Source organism: Phoca vitulina, unplaced genomic scaffold, assembly GCF_004348235.1.
Source record: "Phoca vitulina isolate PV1807 unplaced genomic scaffold, GSC_HSeal_1.0 scaffold3, whole genome shotgun sequence".
Lineage (NCBI taxonomy): Eukaryota > Metazoa > Chordata > Mammalia > Carnivora > Phocidae > Phoca > Phoca vitulina.
The window spans coordinates 68513597-68532013 of NW_022589706.1; the positions used below are offsets into that span (position 1 = coordinate 68513597).

Below are 18417 nucleotides of genomic sequence, written 5' to 3' on the forward strand. Positions count from 1 at the left end.
GTGAAGTCCATCTCAAATGTAAATTTATATCTAAATGTAAAGGTTAAAAAATTATTATAACCACTATACTACTACTGTGGAGAGATGAATGCTGGTTCCATCCTTTCCAATAATACAGCTAAATATGTAACCACAAAAGAATTTGACATACAAGTTTTTTTCCACTAAAATGACACTTTGAGATAAACAATATATTTTGAAAGGAAATAGAATGGCTTATTTATCAACAATAGCCTTTTTTGTAGTTTCTCAAACAGACAGTTTTTAGCTCTGGAATGCCAATCTGTTAATATAGATTTGTATCTTTGTGCCTGTCTAAGAATTATTCAAGCTAAAATTTAATTTACCATGAATAACCCAGCCCTTTTTGAAATGCAAATTAAATAAAAATCAGTTTCCAAAAGTAAAGTTTTTTAGAAAGTATTATTTTCTGCAGACCTACTTAATGAAGCTTTGGAAGACAGATGTATGCATATGCTTATTTATTATGGTGGGCAAGTAGAGATTACTTTTGCTTTTCATTCCTTGGAAATCTGCTTCAGAAATCATAGCCATATCATCAAGTGTAAATCATTGAGAGCCCTTATGGCCATAGACATTTGCTATAATGAAAGGTGTCAGTGCACTAAATAAGGAATAACTCCTATGACAGCTGAGAGCATCAATCCTTTGCAACTGACGTGATCTTGTACTTTGTTAGTCATTTGGACACTATACTGGGAAGTTTTCAGATGATGTAGGTGGAAAGAAAATTTCTCACTATCAAACTGGTAGTGCTCCTTATAACTAAATGAGAAAAAAATCGTGAAAATAATCTTTTATTTTCTCTCCCTGGTGAGGAAAACTTCTTTAATCACTCTAAAGTTTATGTCAAGATACATATTTTCTTATTAAACTTGTCTGTCATATTGAAAATAGAATTGCAGCAGAACTTTTGAACAAGTTTGATAGAAAATTCCTTTCACACACAGAATTCCAGTGACAAAAGTACAAAGCGAATTCACTGTAGTAGTTTTAGTTAAATGTTTAAAGTGCCAGTTGAAACTCAAATTTCTCCAGTTGAAACTTTCAAGAATACATTTAATATAACATTTATGAGCTGTGCTGTTAAAAACCTTCATTTTTGTGGTACTTACAGACTGAGAAAGGCCCGTAAGTTTCAACATTTATCTAAATGTTGGTAATTTTTTAATTAAACTTTTTTATTTTGAGATAAGTATAGATTCAGTGCAGTTGTAAGAAATAATAACAGAATGATTCCATGCACCATTTACCTGGGTAGCTTAATTTTCATTCCTGTGCTAATCAAAAGGATTTGATTTCTGTCTTTCTCTCTTCCTCTCTCTTTTTATTTTGTTTGGAACACAGGGTCTAGTGCTTTCTTATTGAGGTGAAATTTTCTTTTTTAAAAAGGTAATTAATTAATTAATTATTGACATAGAGTTGACACACAATACAACATTAGTTTCAGGTGTACAGCAGTGATTTGACAACTCTGTGCATTTTGCTATGCTCACCACAGGTGTGGCTTCCGTCTGTCACCCTACAATGCTGTTACAATACCATTGGCCATATTCCCTATGCCGTACATGTCATCCCCATGACTAATCATTCATTCCCTAACTGTAAGCCTATTCCTTCCACTCCCCTCTACCCATTTTGCCCATTCCTCCATCTTCCCCCCGACTCTGGCAACCACCAGTTCTCTATATTTAAGTGTCTGTTTCTGCTTTTTATGTTTTTTGGTTTTCTGTTTGATTTTTTTTTTTTAAGATTCCACATGTAAGTGAAATCATATGATATTTGTCTTTCTCCTTCTGACTTCTTTCACTTAGCATAATACCCTCTAGATCCGCCCATGTTGTCACAAATGGCAAGATCTCATTCTTTTTTATTCCTGGGTAATATTCCATTATATACAAATACCACATCTTCTTTATCCACTTATCTATTGATGGACATGGGCTGCTTCCATATCTTGGCTATTGTAAATAATGCTGTAATAAACCTAAGAGTGCATATATCTTTTAGAATTAGTGTTTTTGTTTTATTTGGGTAAATACCCAGTAGTGGAATTATTGGATCTATGGTATTTCTATTTCTCATATTTTTGAGGAACCACCATCCTATTACCTACAGTGGCTGCACTAATTTACATTCTTTACAGCAGTACACGAGCATTCCTTTATCTCTACATCTCGGCAACACTTGTTATTTTTTTGTCTTTTTGATTTTAGCCATTCTGACAGGTGTAAGGTGACATCTCCTTGCAGTTTTGTTTTGCATTTCCCTGATGATGAGTGATATTGAGTATCTTTTCACATGTCTGTCATCTGTATGACTTTTTGAGAAAATGTCTATTTAGGTCATTTGCCCATTTTTTAATTGGATTATTTGGTTTTTTGGTATTGAGTTGTATAAGTTCTTTATGTATTTTGGATATTAATTCCTTATTAGATATATCATTTGCAATATATTCTCCCATTCAGTAGGTTGCCTTTTCATTTGGTTGATGGCTTCCTTTGCTGTGGAAAAGCTATGGGTTAAATTTTAAGTTATAAAGACTTAAAGATCATTCATGAGCAACAAGGCAAGTGTAAAAATTACTGAGCAGTTCTACTGAAGATTCACAAAGTTGACACAGAGAGGGTGAACTGTATATAAATGTGTTCGGCGGAGATTACAATGTCGTTGTTGTTTGTTTGTACTAGTTATGGTGATTAATGAACCACTGTATCAGGCCTCAGTTTCCCCCCCACAGCCTCTGCTTTTTTTGGCCAAGTTAAGGGACTGTCTAACTTTTTTGATATAATGCCTATTTGTTCAGTTTTCTGAAACTATAATAATTCAGAGCGTTGGCAGACAGAGAGCTATTATGTCCCAAAGTGCACAGATTGTATTATCTAGTCATCCCTGCTAATGCATAAACGGGGAGTACTTGAACCTCACTTTATCCTCCTGGCCTTATGGGTGGTCTGTGCAAGAGGAAACTGTGGCTCCATAGTAGAGATTTGTCTCTCTTTTTTTCGTCAACTACAGGGATGGGATTTTTTTTTAGATGAATTTACCCAGAGACACTTGGGTATTTTGAGCGCAATAAAAGTCTGTTGTTAAAAAGATTGAGATTTAAAATATTTAACAGTTGTAAACCTCGGGGACTTATCATTCATATAATGGTCACAAACATACAATAGGATGGCTGTGCTATCCTATGCAACTGAGTAGTAGTCCTGTTTAACGGCTTATTTTACTAACTACCTCAACCTAATTAAGAATGATTTTAGCCATTCTGACTGAATGGCTAAAAAAAAAAAATAAATAAGAATGATTTTGATTATGGTGGTCTTGTGGCCGACTATTTTTCACATAGAAATAAAATCTTTTGAGGTGAAAATATTCGTTTTTCATGTGCAAAAGAATATTACAGTTGACCCTTGCACAACCCAGGGGTTGCAGGCACCAACATCCCACACAGTCAAGAATCTGTGTATAACTTTTGACACCCCCCCCCAAAAAAATTAGCTACTAATAGCCTGGGATTAAATGGAAGCATTACCAGTAACAGTCAGTTAACACATACTTTGTATGTTATGTATATTATATACTGAATTCTTACAATAAAGTAAGCTAGAGGAAAGAACATGTTATGAAGAAAATTATAAGGAAGAGAAAAACATTTATGTATTGTACTGTAATTATCGAAAACAGTCCACACATAAATGGATCCACAGAGTTCAAATCCATGTTGTTTAAGGGTCAACTGTAACTGATACATATATATTTTTTGGTATCACCTATTAAAAATTTAATAACTGTGGTGAGCCTCTTGGGGTCAGTGACTGTATCCTATTAAGCTCTGCAACTTCAGCCACCATTGCTCTGCTGGACACAATATGGATATTTTCTGTAATTGTGAAAAAAATGCCATCATTCTCCCTTGTTGGAATTAAGGATACATTCAGGTTTTTTGAATTATAAAACAAATGGTTAATTTATCTTCTACGCATTTTTGTATATAGTCCATTCTTAACTCTGAAAATTACAGGGATTCTTAGATTTGTAAATGTTAAACTGTAATCCACAGAACCTCGGTAAACTGAAATTAGTCACAAAACTTCAGACCTGTGTGGTTTCTGAAACGTTTGTCAGTCTTCACTGATGTTTAGATCTGTGATTGCACAAAAAGGTCTAAAGAAATAGCAATCCTACTAAAAGGAATTATAAAAACATTAGCTTAATTACTTTATTGTAAGAGTGCTAGGAAGTTTTGAACTGTGGCAGCCCTGCAATGCATAACAATTCACCTTGCATAAAAATTTATGTATACAAATGAGAGATATATTGCATAGATTATCACAAAAAATATGTTTTATTCATTCACTCATTATTGTATTCATTTTTCAACTTCAATTGTACAATTATTTACCAAGTCAGCCTAATTTGTGCCAGACACCAGGGTGGTTCACAACTAAAACCTGATTAATCTTTGAAAATTCTATCATAAACAAACTATTACACATACTGTGAAATATAATTTTTATATTCCATTTTATTCTTATCAGTCTTAGAGAAAATAGGATAGAAGACACTAAAATAAAATGGAAACCTTTAAGAATGATTGCATGGTTCACAAGTTGTGCATAATTAAGATGAATGTCATATTAGATAAAATATATTTTAAAAGTGAAAATATAAATGATTCTTTGCATAATTGTAGGGTTTTTCGTTTCCTTTTATCTTTTTGGCTTTTTGTTTTTAGTTTTTGGCTTATTTTCTTGTTTTTCACATGAGATACAGACTCATGTAGTGGCTTAGAGCTTGAGGGCCCTGTCTGCATTCAAATCTCAGCTCTGGCCCTTCTTTGCTGTGTGACCATCACCATGTTTACTTCACCTCTCTGATATTAAACTCCCTCAACTATGAAATGGGGATGATAATAATACTACCTAAAAGAGTTGTAGTAAGTGGTTTAACATGTAAAAGTCCTTGTAAGACTACCTGAGATGCATTAAGCATTGTTATATATAGGCACATTATGTGTTTAGTAGGAAAAAAAAAAAAAAAGTCTTGCAAGAGTGCCTAGGTTGATTCATCCCAAGTCTACTTCTTACTAGCTTTTTAACTCTGAGATAAGTTACTTATCTGAGCCTCAGTTTCCTCATATAAGATTAAGATACTTATTATATCTACCTCGAACTTGTTCAAAATTTGAATGAATTACATGCATGAAATGGTTAGCACAGTATTTGGCCTATAAGTAGGCCCTCAAAAATTTTTAGCTATTAATAATTTTCTTTAAGATTTATTTATTCATTTTAGAGAGAGAGCATGAGTGGGTGCAGAGGGAGAGGGAGAGAGGAAACAGACTCCCAGCTGAGCGCAGAGCCCAATCCAGGGCTCAGTTCCACAACCCTGAGATCATAACCTGAGCCAAAACCAAGAGTCAGTGGTTTAACCAACTGTGCCACCCAAACATCCCTATTACTATTTATTTATTATTTTATTATCGATACAAAATGAAGACAATAATTACTGTCTTATCACTTCAAAGGACAGTTGTGATCAATGAATGTATCTGTGAAGATAAGTGAAAAATTCAGTGTAATCCAAAAGTGTGTTTTATTTACTAATTATCTAATACTTTAAAAATTAATTATACTATATGGGGGCACCTGGGTGACTCAGTTGGTTAAGCGTCAGACTTGTAATTTTGGCTCAGGTGATGATTTCATGGGTCTGGAGATCGAGCCCAGACTCAAACTCCACACAGAGTCTGCTTGGGATTCTCTGCCTCTCCCTCTGCCCTCCACCCCCTCCCCCACTGTTTACACATTCTCTCTCTCTCTCAAATAAATAAAATCTTTAAAAAATTAATTTACTATCATGAATAATCAGAGTTGAATAAAATTAACTGAGGATATATTTCTTATTGGCATCTTTTCCTAATCTTGGTGGCAAGTTACAAGGCTACTCTATTTTTTTTTTTTTTTTTTTCAATTTAGGTTGCTAAGTGACCTTGTCGTATAATTCAGGAAATAATATACATAAAAGCTACTAAAATTGAGCACAAGTCCTAAACTATTTTTTCATAAATAGCCTGAGCTATGCTATCATGTTAATTGTCATTATTGCAGAGGCCCCTGGGTTTTAAGAAATGGAAACAAATTCAGAAAACTCAATGGAAAAGACTATTTTCATTAGCTCCTCTTTTGTACTATTTTTAGATTCCTGATCTGCACATATGGAAAATTGTCGATCTTAGTATCTTTTATTTTACATATATTGTCAATATAAGCCATGTTAGAGGATTTTCAAAATGCAATATTTTCAAATAATTGTTGATTATCAAGTAGAACAGGGTAAATATATAGGTGTGTTTTTCCACACATTACTATGCTAAAAATTTAATGATAATTTGATAAACATACTAACTACATATGAAGTTATTCATCTTCCATTTATTTTATTATTTTTACATAAAATCTTATGTATACAAGTCTTTCTTAACTCTGAAAATGGCCATTGATTGCTTTAGTAATTTAAAATAATAATTAACAAAATTATTTTATCTTAGTTTTGGGTTTCTTAATCTTTTATTTCCAATTAATTTTTAAACATATTTTCAGAAAAGATATGAAATTTCTCTTTTGGTGATTTCTGTTGACTTTCAACATTTTAAAAAGTGTTAATTTAAGAAAGTATAAGCACAGTGTTATGTATAAATGAAATTCTCCAAAGGGAAAAAATCACATTCTAAAATAGTGATTATCGTTGAATCTTACTACTAAAAATACAATTGACCTATTTCATAATTTTGACAAAAGGGTCTCAGAATTTTCAAAAACTAGCGAGAAGAAATGATGCCAGTCACAAGAAATTTTTTCTAGCTCACTCCTGACATTGATCAACAGCTTCGAAAATACTGCTCTGAATATGCTACATTGTAATTTTTTTTTCTTGTTAGGAATCTTTCCCTGAAATTAACAAAAGACATTGATCAGGAAGTCAGGTGTTCCCATATGAGCCGAATGCCCAGCAGTCCATCTGCAGACTGGCCCCTGCAAGGTGTGGAAGAGAATGGAGGCCTTGATTCTCTGCCCTTCAGACTGATGTTACAGGACTGCACAGCCGTCAAGACGTTGTTATTAAAGATGAAAAGAGTTCTTCAAGAGGTAATGGTTTACTCTAATGTCTTTCAGTGCTGGTAGACAGTGGAGTCTGTAGACTGGTTAGTCCCTGCTCTGTTAATAATTAACTGCATGACACTGGGCAGGGGTCAAGTATCCTCTTGCAGCCTGGCTTTTCTCATATGTCAAATGAAGGATGTGGAGCTCCAGTTTATAAGGTACTCTTCAGCTCTAAAATTCTAAGATTCTGTGAAGGAATTGAAAGAAAATAAATTGACACCAAACCCGGGCAAAGTTGGTTAAAGAGAAATGGGCATCAGCTGTTAAGCTATGTTTATATGTTGTTATAAAGCTATTGAGAGACTTATTAAATGGACTTCATTTTTTTTTAGAGAGAGAGAGGAGGGGGGAGGGGCAAAGGGAGAGGGAGAGAGAGAATCCTAAGTAGGTGACATGCCCAGAGCTGGGCTCAGTCCCAGGACCCTGAGATCATAACCTGAGCCAAAATCAAGAGTCCGATGCTCAACTGACTGAGCCACCCAGGTGCCCTAAATGGATTTCACTTTAATGATATTGAGGCTTTATTTGCATGATACCATAAAAGTAGTGTATTCATTTTTGTCCCAGTAACAATCAGTCTAGTAAAATCTAATCTGAATGTCTGATTTTGCTCACTGAACACAGTTGCCCTCCTATAGTCTGTGCTCAGGTGGTGAGTTAGTTAGGAAAGTGTATAATGGATTAATCCTCTTTATGCCCAGTAATCAGCCATTCTTTAGGATTTAAGTATGCTGCGGATTTATTTTTATAATTATAACAACTGATTTCTTTGGGGATTTCTATAAACAGTATACATATTAATATTATATCAAACACATAAAGTGAGAGGTCAGAAATTTTAAATGACTTTCTTCTGCTAGGTGTGAATTCAAGACAGCAGCCTGAGATTTGACTCCAAAGTTAGTGACTTTTTACTGTATCCCACTATTGTTCAATTGATTTGTATTAATTGATAGGAAATGATAATAAATAATGTGAGAACAGAAGAATATAACTATTTAGAACGAGTAGTACTAAGGTTCCCTTACAACGATGATCACTAATAATTTGCTTTTCTAACACTTAGATGATAATAATAATAATAATGCTAGCAGCTACTACTAGAGGCCAGAATGGAATCAGGAAGAGAGAAGGGAATTTAAAAGAAATGATGCCATAGACTACTGGGGGCATTCAGTCATGTGTTCTTACCAGATGTTAAAGTAAAAACTGGAAGAGATATCTGGATTCCATACCAGTTTATATTGCTGGGGTGGTTTTGGGTCTAGAATCTATACAGTGGTGTGCAGAAGTGGTGCTTTTATATTTGATCACTGTTAGAATTTCAAGAATTTTATGAGCTATCAGTTAAGGACAGGCATAAAAATTAAATTATATACACTTATAATGAAACACATTATATTTTTAGAAGGGTAATCAATATTCAAAACCCATTTCCTATTTATTTTACTATATTCTACTATTAACTATTTACATCTATTGGATCTATATGTGGAAATACTACATAAGGGCTACTGTGTATATTTTCCAGTTTTAGATTTGTTCATGTCATTTTGGTAGCTTGAAATCAGCCACATGGGAGTATTATGCCACAGGAATTGGCAAACACTACAAATTAGGGCTTTTAATGTTTGGTAAGCCTGTTAAATATTTAAGAGCACACTATATGTATGACTAATGTGGTTTCTATACTGACAACGTAAGTGTTTTGCTGCACTTGTCAAATCTCCCTGACCTTTGGCTTAACATGCAGCCTGAATCTCTTTGAGCAAAGCAAGCTTAATAACAACTGTTACCTTAAAAAATATTAATCTCAAAGCCTGTAATGTTCAACTATTCAGCTAGAGCCTCTCCCTTGGTCTGAGTTTTAATTAAAAAATCAACAAGTAAAACGGTGGTAGGAAGAACTGACAGGAAGTGTCAAAGGCTTTCTTAGGGTGCTTAATTTTATAATTTAAAAAATATTCAGTGATATTCACTATGGAGTCAGTGTCCTGAATATTTTGAGATTGTTTTTATACTTCCATCTGTTTTTATTCATTAAAGAATATTTGAAGAAACTGAAGAGAATTGATTTTTATTTTTATTTTTTTAAAGATTTTATTTATTTATTTGAGAGAGAGAGACAGAGATAGCGAGAGAGAGAACGAGCGGGAAGGAGAGGGAGAAGCAGACTCCCACTGAGCAGGGAGCCCCATGCAGGAGTTGATCCAAGGACCCTGGGATCATGACCTGAGCCAAAGGCAGATGCTTAACCGACTGGGCCACCCAGGCACCCCAAAGAGAATTGATAAAGCTGATGTATAATGAGCAATAATTACATGTTTGTTAAGCACATTCAGAGAGTGGGGGGTCTTATTCTTTATTGACAACAAGAAAGACAATATTATATGATTAGCATAGACAGCTGTTCTAGTTGTCTTTTTAATAGATGCCTTTAAAGAAAAATTGTTTATTTAAATATTCTCAGGTCGCCTGGCTAACTCAGTAGGTAGAACATGCAACTCTTGATCTCAGGGTTGGAATTTGAGCCCCATGTTGAGTGTAGAGATGACTAAAATAAATAAACTTAAAAAAAAATGTTCTCTAAGCCAGGAATTTTCAAACGGTAATTTACATTTCATTATTTAATTTGAGTTTAATACCAATTATTCATCTTAGATTAACAAAAGCTTTTTAATATAGAAAAATTACTCCCATTTTACAGGTACTTTTTTATGATGCATAGTAGTCCCACTTTTATACACAGATTATTTTTTAACTGCAGAAGATCCCAATTATTTTATTTTTAAAATAAAAAGGAATTAATGAGTTTAATATATTAAAAAATGCTCCTACCTGAGATTTTTCCCAGTGGTGTTCTGTTGATGTCTTAAATTTTAATTTTAATTTTGAGTTGGGTTAAATGTGGATAATTTGAGTGGAATTTTGTTTTTAATTTTGTTTGCCCTTTTTGAAGATCAGTTGCTATTGTTAAAATGCACATACATATTCCCAACAACCCCAAACATTAACTCCTTTATTTAAAAAAAAAAAAAGACTGGCTTTGGCCCCTTAGAAATTCTCTTGTCACTTTATTCTTCAGCATTAGTGATAAAAGTGACTGTAGCAAGGGGAAAACTGTGTCATTTTATTTCTTCCTTTTTTGTTATTTTTTTCCACATAATTCTAAGAAGAGAATGTTTAATATCTACAGAGAAAGTTTCTGTTCTGTTTCCTTTTAGTTTGTTCTGTTCTCTTTTGTCACTCATATGAAGTTTGTTCATACCTTAGTAACTAACTGAGAAGGCTACTGAGAAGATTTCAGGTGAAATGAGTAGTATAGTTTCTAGAAAGATAATAGCATTAAGAATATTTATCTAAGGTTGTTTGTAATCCCCTACTACCACCCATGCCTTTTTAGTTTATATTTAACAAGCAAGAACTGGGAATGTACCTAGCAAATTTCCTGAATCATAAGGCATTAAAAAAAAGAAAAGAAAAAGAAAAAGAAAGAAAGAAAAAAAGAAAGAAAAGAAAGAAAGAAAGAAGATAAATGTTAAATAAAAAAATAGTTAATGTTGTGAGATGAGTCTTTTCTCACAATATAGCTTGATTAGTGAAAATCAGAGTACCATTTATTTGAGAATCAATATAATTTACAAAGCCATAAATATTTAGGTTTGTAATTGACTGAAGAGTTCTTACCTATTTTCCTTTTTCTTTTCTCAACAACCTAATAGTTCAAACTATTGAATTTTATTATCTCCAAAAATAATAATGGAAAATTTTCAAAGGTATTTTTTAATTTCTTTTATTTTTTTAATTTTAAATATAATTCACAAATATATGATGAAATTCAGAGTGTTTTGAACTTCACCATTCATCATTATTCAATGGGCATTTAAGAGTTTTTTTTTTTTAAGCACATTTCAGTAAAATGATTTCAACAATTTTATAACTGACATCTTTTCTATCAGTGCATCTCAAATGCAAATGAAAAGCTTGTAATTGTCCAGCAATGGACAATTACAATGGACAATTACAGATGGGAGAAAAGCAATAGTAGACAGTCATAATGTAAGGAAATTTACCAAAAACAGGCAATTACCCATGTAAATGTAGATAGCAGTCTAATCATTAGACTTCTCTTTATATTTATCTTTTCAAAATAACAAAAATCACAAGTTTCTGCTGTCTGCTTTATGTTTGTTTGTGCTTGCTCAATAATGTGTTTAAAGTAAAAATTGAGAAAAGACATGCTGTTAAAACTGCAAACACAAGAAAATGAATGGCTGTACTGTCAGATAGATATAAATATAAGATATATTACCAGAATCAAAGGCCTGTTTCATACTGATGAAAGAGTCAGTTCATCAGGAGAACATAATTATACATGTGGATGGCCTATTTATGTAGCTTGTAAATACATGGTGCAAAAATCTGACAGAACTAAATGAAGAAATGGACAAATTCACATCATACTTGATTTTAACTCTGTTCTCTCAAGAATTGGTAAAACAACTAAACAAAAGCAGAAAAGTTTCAGAAGATTTAAACATTATCAACTTCTTTAACCCCACTGAGATTTATAGATTATTGCAATTAATAATAGAATTATACAATCTTTTCAAATCCATGTGGAACATCACCAAGACAGAGTATATGGTGGGTCATAAAAAAGTCTCAATAAATTTCAAATGTAGACATCAAATATATATATATTAGAACAATGAAATTAAATTAGTACTCAGGAATGATAAAATAACTAGAGAAACATCAAATATTGGAAATTAAACAACAAATTACTGTATACCTAATGGATCATTTTAAAAACTTTGAGGGGAATTTTAAAAGTGTTTCAAGTGAGATGATAATGATGATGATAATATAAGATGATAATCCAAAATTTGTGGTGTACAGTTAAAACCATGCTTAGAAGGAGTTTATAGTTTTAAAAGTTTGTCCTTAAGTGAAGAAAGTGCTATAATTAATAATCTAAGTTTCTTCTTTAAGAAACTAGAAGAAGGGCAAATTAAACATGAAGGAATAGAAAGAAACATGGAGAACAAAATTAATAAAATTGAAAAGAGATAATAGAAATAGAAAATTTATGAACCCCAAATTATTTTTGAGAAGTTAACAAAAAAAGACCGAGGAAGGATAAAAGAAGAAAAAAAATAAGAAACACAAATTACTAATGTCATCAATGGATCAAGGCAGGAATAATCAGTACAAATCCTAAAGACATTGAAAGGAAGACAAGGGAATACTATTAACAACAGTATAACAATAAATGTAACAGTATAGATGAAAAGCACAAATCCCTTGGAAAAAATCTAACTTTTCAAAGTGACACAAGAAGAAGGTAGAAGTCTGCATAGTCCAATTTCTATTAAAGAAATAGATTTTATTATTTTAAAAAATTTAAGCCCAATAGTTTCAATGCTGAATTCTATCAAATATTTAAGAAAATCTTAAGACTAATGTTATGCCAAAAAAAAAAAAAAAAATCAGGAAATACAGGAATAGAGTATGTTTCTCAGCCTGTTAGATGTGGCCAGCATAAACCTATTACAAAAATTTGGCAAGATCTTTACAAGTAAAAGGAAATTACAGAAAAATTCCCTTTGTAAATATAGATGTGAAAGTATTTTAAAAATTATTAAATTAAACTGGGCAACATATAAATGTACAATGACTTAGTTGGTTTTATTACAGGAGTACAAGGTTTGTTTAACATTCTAAAACTAATCAATGTAATTCACGATATTAATGAACTAAAAGAAATAAAAGTATGTGTTTTTTTAATACATGTAGAAAGCACATTTGAAAAACATTGAACACCAATTATGAGTAAAAATAAAATTCTCAACACACTAGTAGTAGAAGGGAACTTTTATTCCTACAGTTAATAATCATATTTAAATAGTACGAAACTGAAGCTTCTCCCTAATATTATTAGCAAGGTAAGATGTCCACTCTCATCACTTTTAATGAGCATTGTGTTAAAGTCCTAGCTAGAAATAAGGCCAGAAAAAGCATTAAAAACCTTAAATACTAGAAAGAAAATGTAAAACTACCTCTATCAGTAGATGACATGGTTGTTTATATTTACACCCCTAGGAAATCTATTAAAAAGTTAATAATAAACCTAATAAGAATAATAAAACACGAATTTATCCTGGCTCAGGGATACAAAAATAAAAGGTTGCAATAAAATTATGTATTGCTCCACAGAAAATGATCTAGTACATGAAAACAACAAACGTTTGCTATCTTATGGTTTCTGTGGTCAGGGCTTTGAGGGCAGCTTATCTACCCGTTCTGGCTGAAGGCCTCTCATGAGGTTGCGCTCAAAATGTCAGCCATGGATGCAGTCATATGGAAGTTTGACTGTATTTGAGGATTCACTTCCTAGCTCGCTCATATGCTGTTGTTCAGAGGATTCAGTTCTTCACTGCTGGTGGCCAGAGACTCAGTTTCTCACCATGTAGGCAACATGGCAGATGGCTTCCCAAGAATGTACAATCCAAGAGAAAGAGAATGATACAAAATGTGCAATGTCTTTTATAACTCAGTCTCAGAAGTAACAGATCATCACTTTTGTGAAATTTATTGGAAATGAAGACTAGCCTTGTTATTAGTGTAGGAGGGCACTGTACAACGGTCTGGGTACCAGGAGGTGAAAAACATTGTGGCCTCTGCTATCCACGCTACCATAATATACCTTTTGGCCCCCAATGATGCATCCCTCACAGTGCAAAGTACACTTACCCCTCCCAAGGCCACCTAAAGTATCATTCTGTTACAGCATTAGAATCTCATCATGTAAAGCATGGGAAGTTGTAGATAAGCCTTAAGTATAGCAACCCAAGTTCAGTTCTCCACTTAAAGACCTATAAACTAATGCATAGGTTAGCAGTTTCTTGTTTCAGACTTAAAGCCTGGGAATGATTCTTCGTAGCTTTTAGTTTTGCCTTCTGTACTCTTGGTTCTACCCTCCAAGTCATTCTTTCTTTTTTTTTTTTTTTAATGAAGTTAGCACATGTTTGCTTCTGAATAGTTATCCCATTCTTATGTGTGCTTGTAGATGTTGATTTCCAGAGGCCTCTTTTCATTTTGCACTGTTTCTGTCCCTTTAAGTCTAAATTGGAGAGTGTTTCTATGAATATAATTCTCTTAAATTACTTTTGGATTTCTTGTGAATCTTATTAGGGATTCATCTATTCCATTAGACGTTCCATTAGACAAAAGCCACATCTACAAATATCTTCAAAATAAGCCCTTCTTTAACTTGAAGTAGCTGATGGACAACCCTGTTAAGCTTTTAACATTTTAATTATTTGGTTGAGAGGATCTGTGAGGCATACCCTAAAACCTTCAACAGGATACTGTTTGTCTGGCTGAACTAGGTATTCTTCAGCACTACCTTTCTGTCTTTCAGAATAGCTCTATATCTAATAAATAAATTTCTACGGTAATAAAAACTGTTTATATCTGGATTGGTACAGTTGTTGCATAGGCTTATATTTTTATCAAAGTTCATCAAATTACACACTATATGTGACAACACGTGGAATTCATCACGTAACTGACAGCTCCATTGTCAGTGCTTCCATTTTGTTGAATCCCTGCCCTTCCTTTGCAAGACCTATAAATGAAGTATGACCATTTGTCATGCAGATGAAGTTAGAGCACAATTCTTACAAATTGTGTGAGAGCTTCATTTTCTTCTCGTTTTAGAGTAAAGTAAGTTAAAAAAGAAAAGCAATATGACACAATATTCATACAAAGCAAAGGATCCACTCTATACTCCTTGAAGAAATCTCTGGCTTAAGATGAAGGCATAACTTAGATTCACTGAGAATGGATAGGTTTTTGAATAAGAATGTTCTGCTTACATGAGGCCTAGGCCTGGCTTTTTATGAGGCTTTACAACCTGATCTGGAAAATAGATAAGAGGGGGAAAAAAAGTATAATTCCATGGCTCTCCTGTTATTTAAGTAACCTTAACTTTCAACAGTCCTCTAGGAGAGATTAGAGAAGGGAAAGAAAAATTATTTCCTAATTCCAAGCCCCATTTCATTAACAAAGTCCCACTGGAGGAAGTATATTAGATTGGTAAAAATCACCGGTTTTTCAAATCATCAAGATCTAGGGGTGATTCTCACTTCTGCCACTTAATAGCTGCTACAAGTTGATTAAGGTTTTTGAATCTCTATTTCATCACATGTAACTTTACTAACTATCCCATAGGGTTATTTGGACAATTAAACAATAAAATGTATATAAACAGGTCATCACAGTGAGAGTGTGGGGAAAGTATCCATGAACAGGAACTACTGTAATTATTTTGTTTGTATGATTATTAGTGACTCTCTCAAGCCAGGTAACAAATATGAGAGATTTCTTAAACACTTGGAAATATACTCGTAAATGTTCTTTAGTAACAAAGTGTTGTATTATTGAATAATAATTTAATATTAATTGTTGTTAATAAAGTTTATACTAATTGAAACTAAAGGTAGAAGTATTATTGTCATTTATGGTTTTCTGAGCTTTCAGTTGAGGTGGTGCATTTGAACTGATATTTTAGGCTATAGAGCTACTACATGCCAATTGAATTTCCTATTTTCAGTCAATATATAAGAAAGGATTTTACAAGTAAGAAATGATGGTAACAGACCCTGGTGGTAGCAGTTGAGGCAGTGAGAAGGGAAAAGATGTGTGATGTGTTTTGAAAGCAATACCAACAATAATTGTTATGAATTGGGATTGGGTGGTGATGGAAAGAGAAAAGCAAGGATAAGTGACAGTTTTAATTTGAGTAATGGGCCCGTTCTTGCCACTTCCTGAGACTGGAAAGAGTAAGAGAGGAGTAACCTGTGTGAAACAGGAAGGAAACCAGAATTCTGTTTTGGCCAGGTTAAGGTTGAGGTGTTTATGTAGACATGCAAGGACATGTGTCAAGTAGAAATCCACATTAATATGTTTACAAACCCAGAAAGATTCAGGCTAGGAATATATAGATCAAATATTCAAGATTATGTAGATTCTGCTTAAAGCTATGGAAGAGAGAACTTGTACCTAAAACCAGAGCAGGATGCTCCCAATATTTAATGATTAGAAAAATCAAGAAAAAGAGTGTCCAATAAGATGGAAAGAATACTAAGAGTGTAATGTCAAGAAGACAAGAGAAAACATGTCTTCAAGAATGCCAACCTGAGGAATGGTGCTGAGAAGTAAGTATGACAAGAGAAGAAAAAATGAACAATCAATGGATTCTGGAAATCCATGAATTCCAAATGTGTATTACCTAAGCATTAGGAATTTCAGTATGTAAAATGACCTATTCAAAGTGTTCATTTATAAAACAACAGCCTAGAATAGAAATAATAACCATTTTCACCTGGTTCTCAGTTGTTAAATTATTGGCTCATTTATCTACAAGGCATTGGTCTTTGACTAATACATGTCCTGAAATAATTTTAAAATATATTTTAAAAGGGAACACCTGGGTAGCTCAGTTGGTTGAGCATCCAACTCTTGATTTCGCCTCAGGTCATGATCTCAGGGTTGTGAGATGGAAGCCCGGGTCGGTCTCCATGCTGGGCATGGAGCCTGCTTAAGATTCTCTCTCCCTCTACCCCCTTGAAAATCTCTCTCTCTATATATATACAGATATAGATATATAATTATATATATTATTGTTATATTATTAAATTATATATATTTTAAAGTAAGACATGTTTAGTTTTGGAAGGATATTATAAATTTTATTAGACTACTAAGAATGATAAACAATTCATTTTTGTGAACAATAAACAATTCAAAACAAAGTTCATTTTACGTGAGTACCCTCCATATTGAGGTATTATTTTTCTTTTAAAAACTGTTACTTATATTACTTAAGGTTCTTTTACTCAGAGGCAATGTAGCATAGTGGATCACAGTATACTAGTCTGTACGGGAATAGACTTCTCAAATTTTAATATCAGTTCTCTCCTGTGACTTTGGGCAAGATGCTAGTCTCTCTGTGAAAATCTGGTCTCTTCCAGAAATGGAATTACTAAGTAAAGTGAATGTTCAAAATTACTCTGTAATATCGTTTTTTCCAAAGCACTTGTACCACATTACTCTCCCTCTGGGTATAATATATAATGAATATAATATATAATTATAATATATAATATTATATATTATATATATATATTCATGTAATAGAATGTTTTGTGTTCAAGTATTATGTCGCACAAAGAGTATTTTGAACACAAAAACCAAATCACAGATAAATTCATACAGAATATGGAATTTAAAAATATGCAAAGTGAAATATTATTAAAGAATACATATATATGTACTATACTCATGTCTGTATATGTACATATATAATACATACTAATATACTAATATATACTAAAGTCACAAAAAGAAGTAGGGCTATGTTAAGCATAATATTCAAGATAAGATCACCTATATGGAGTTAGTGAGTGGGAGAGGAGTAAACATGTACAATTAAGGAGAGGATGACAAAGGACTTTGTAGGTATCATTTATTATATTAGCAGTACATTTCCTTATGTGTTTCTTTGGAAATCATTATAAACACATAATATTTTCTTATATGTGTTTAATGTTGCATTAAAAAAACTCAGCCTTTCCAAATTATTCATACCCTGAATGGCTCCCATCCCCTACAACACTATTTAGCTATATATAAATCTCTCTGCCTGTTAAAATTGCAGAAATAGGTTGGCTACTTCTTTTTTTTTTTTATGTTATGTTAATCACCATACATTACATCATTGGTTGGCTACTTCTTTGTGATCAGCGTATCTTGTGATATTTATTTGATGTCAGCTTAAAAATGGAGTGGGATCAAGGTGAGAAAGCCCATGCCTATCAGCCAGGGAATTCTCTCCTGGTATGTGTACTTATATTATCTGTTAGTTATGTGTACTATTTTATTGCTTATTTAAAAACAAACAAAACCCCAAAAGACTGCAACCCATAGTTTTAACAACAAATGCCACCCTCATTATACCTGAACACTGTGGTTGTGTTATAATCATATTCAATAATTAATCAAATAACCACTAACATGGTTTTGCTATGCATGTCTAACTTTCTTTTTTCTTCATGAATCCAGCATTAATGTCTCAGTTGCAATACAACTCACATACTATTGTGTAATTTGATGGGCTAAATCCAGCATCAAGAATTTCAGGCTGCAACATAGCAGATACTCA

At 32.8% G+C, this 18417-nt stretch overlaps 1 protein-coding gene across 7 annotated transcripts in view; it reads left to right on the top strand.

Moving 5' to 3' along the window:
• Window positions 1-18417, top strand: part of CCSER1 (coiled-coil serine rich protein 1) — a 1349277-nt gene that overhangs the window by 454860 nt on the left and 876000 nt on the right. For all 7 annotated transcript variants that reach the window (XM_032400829.1, XM_032400826.1, XM_032400831.1 and 4 more), the window contains one exon: window positions 6965-7172. In XM_032400829.1, the coding sequence (XP_032256720.1) occupies window positions 6965-7172 (208 nt within the window). The remainder of the gene's footprint in view (window positions 1-6964; window positions 7173-18417) is intronic.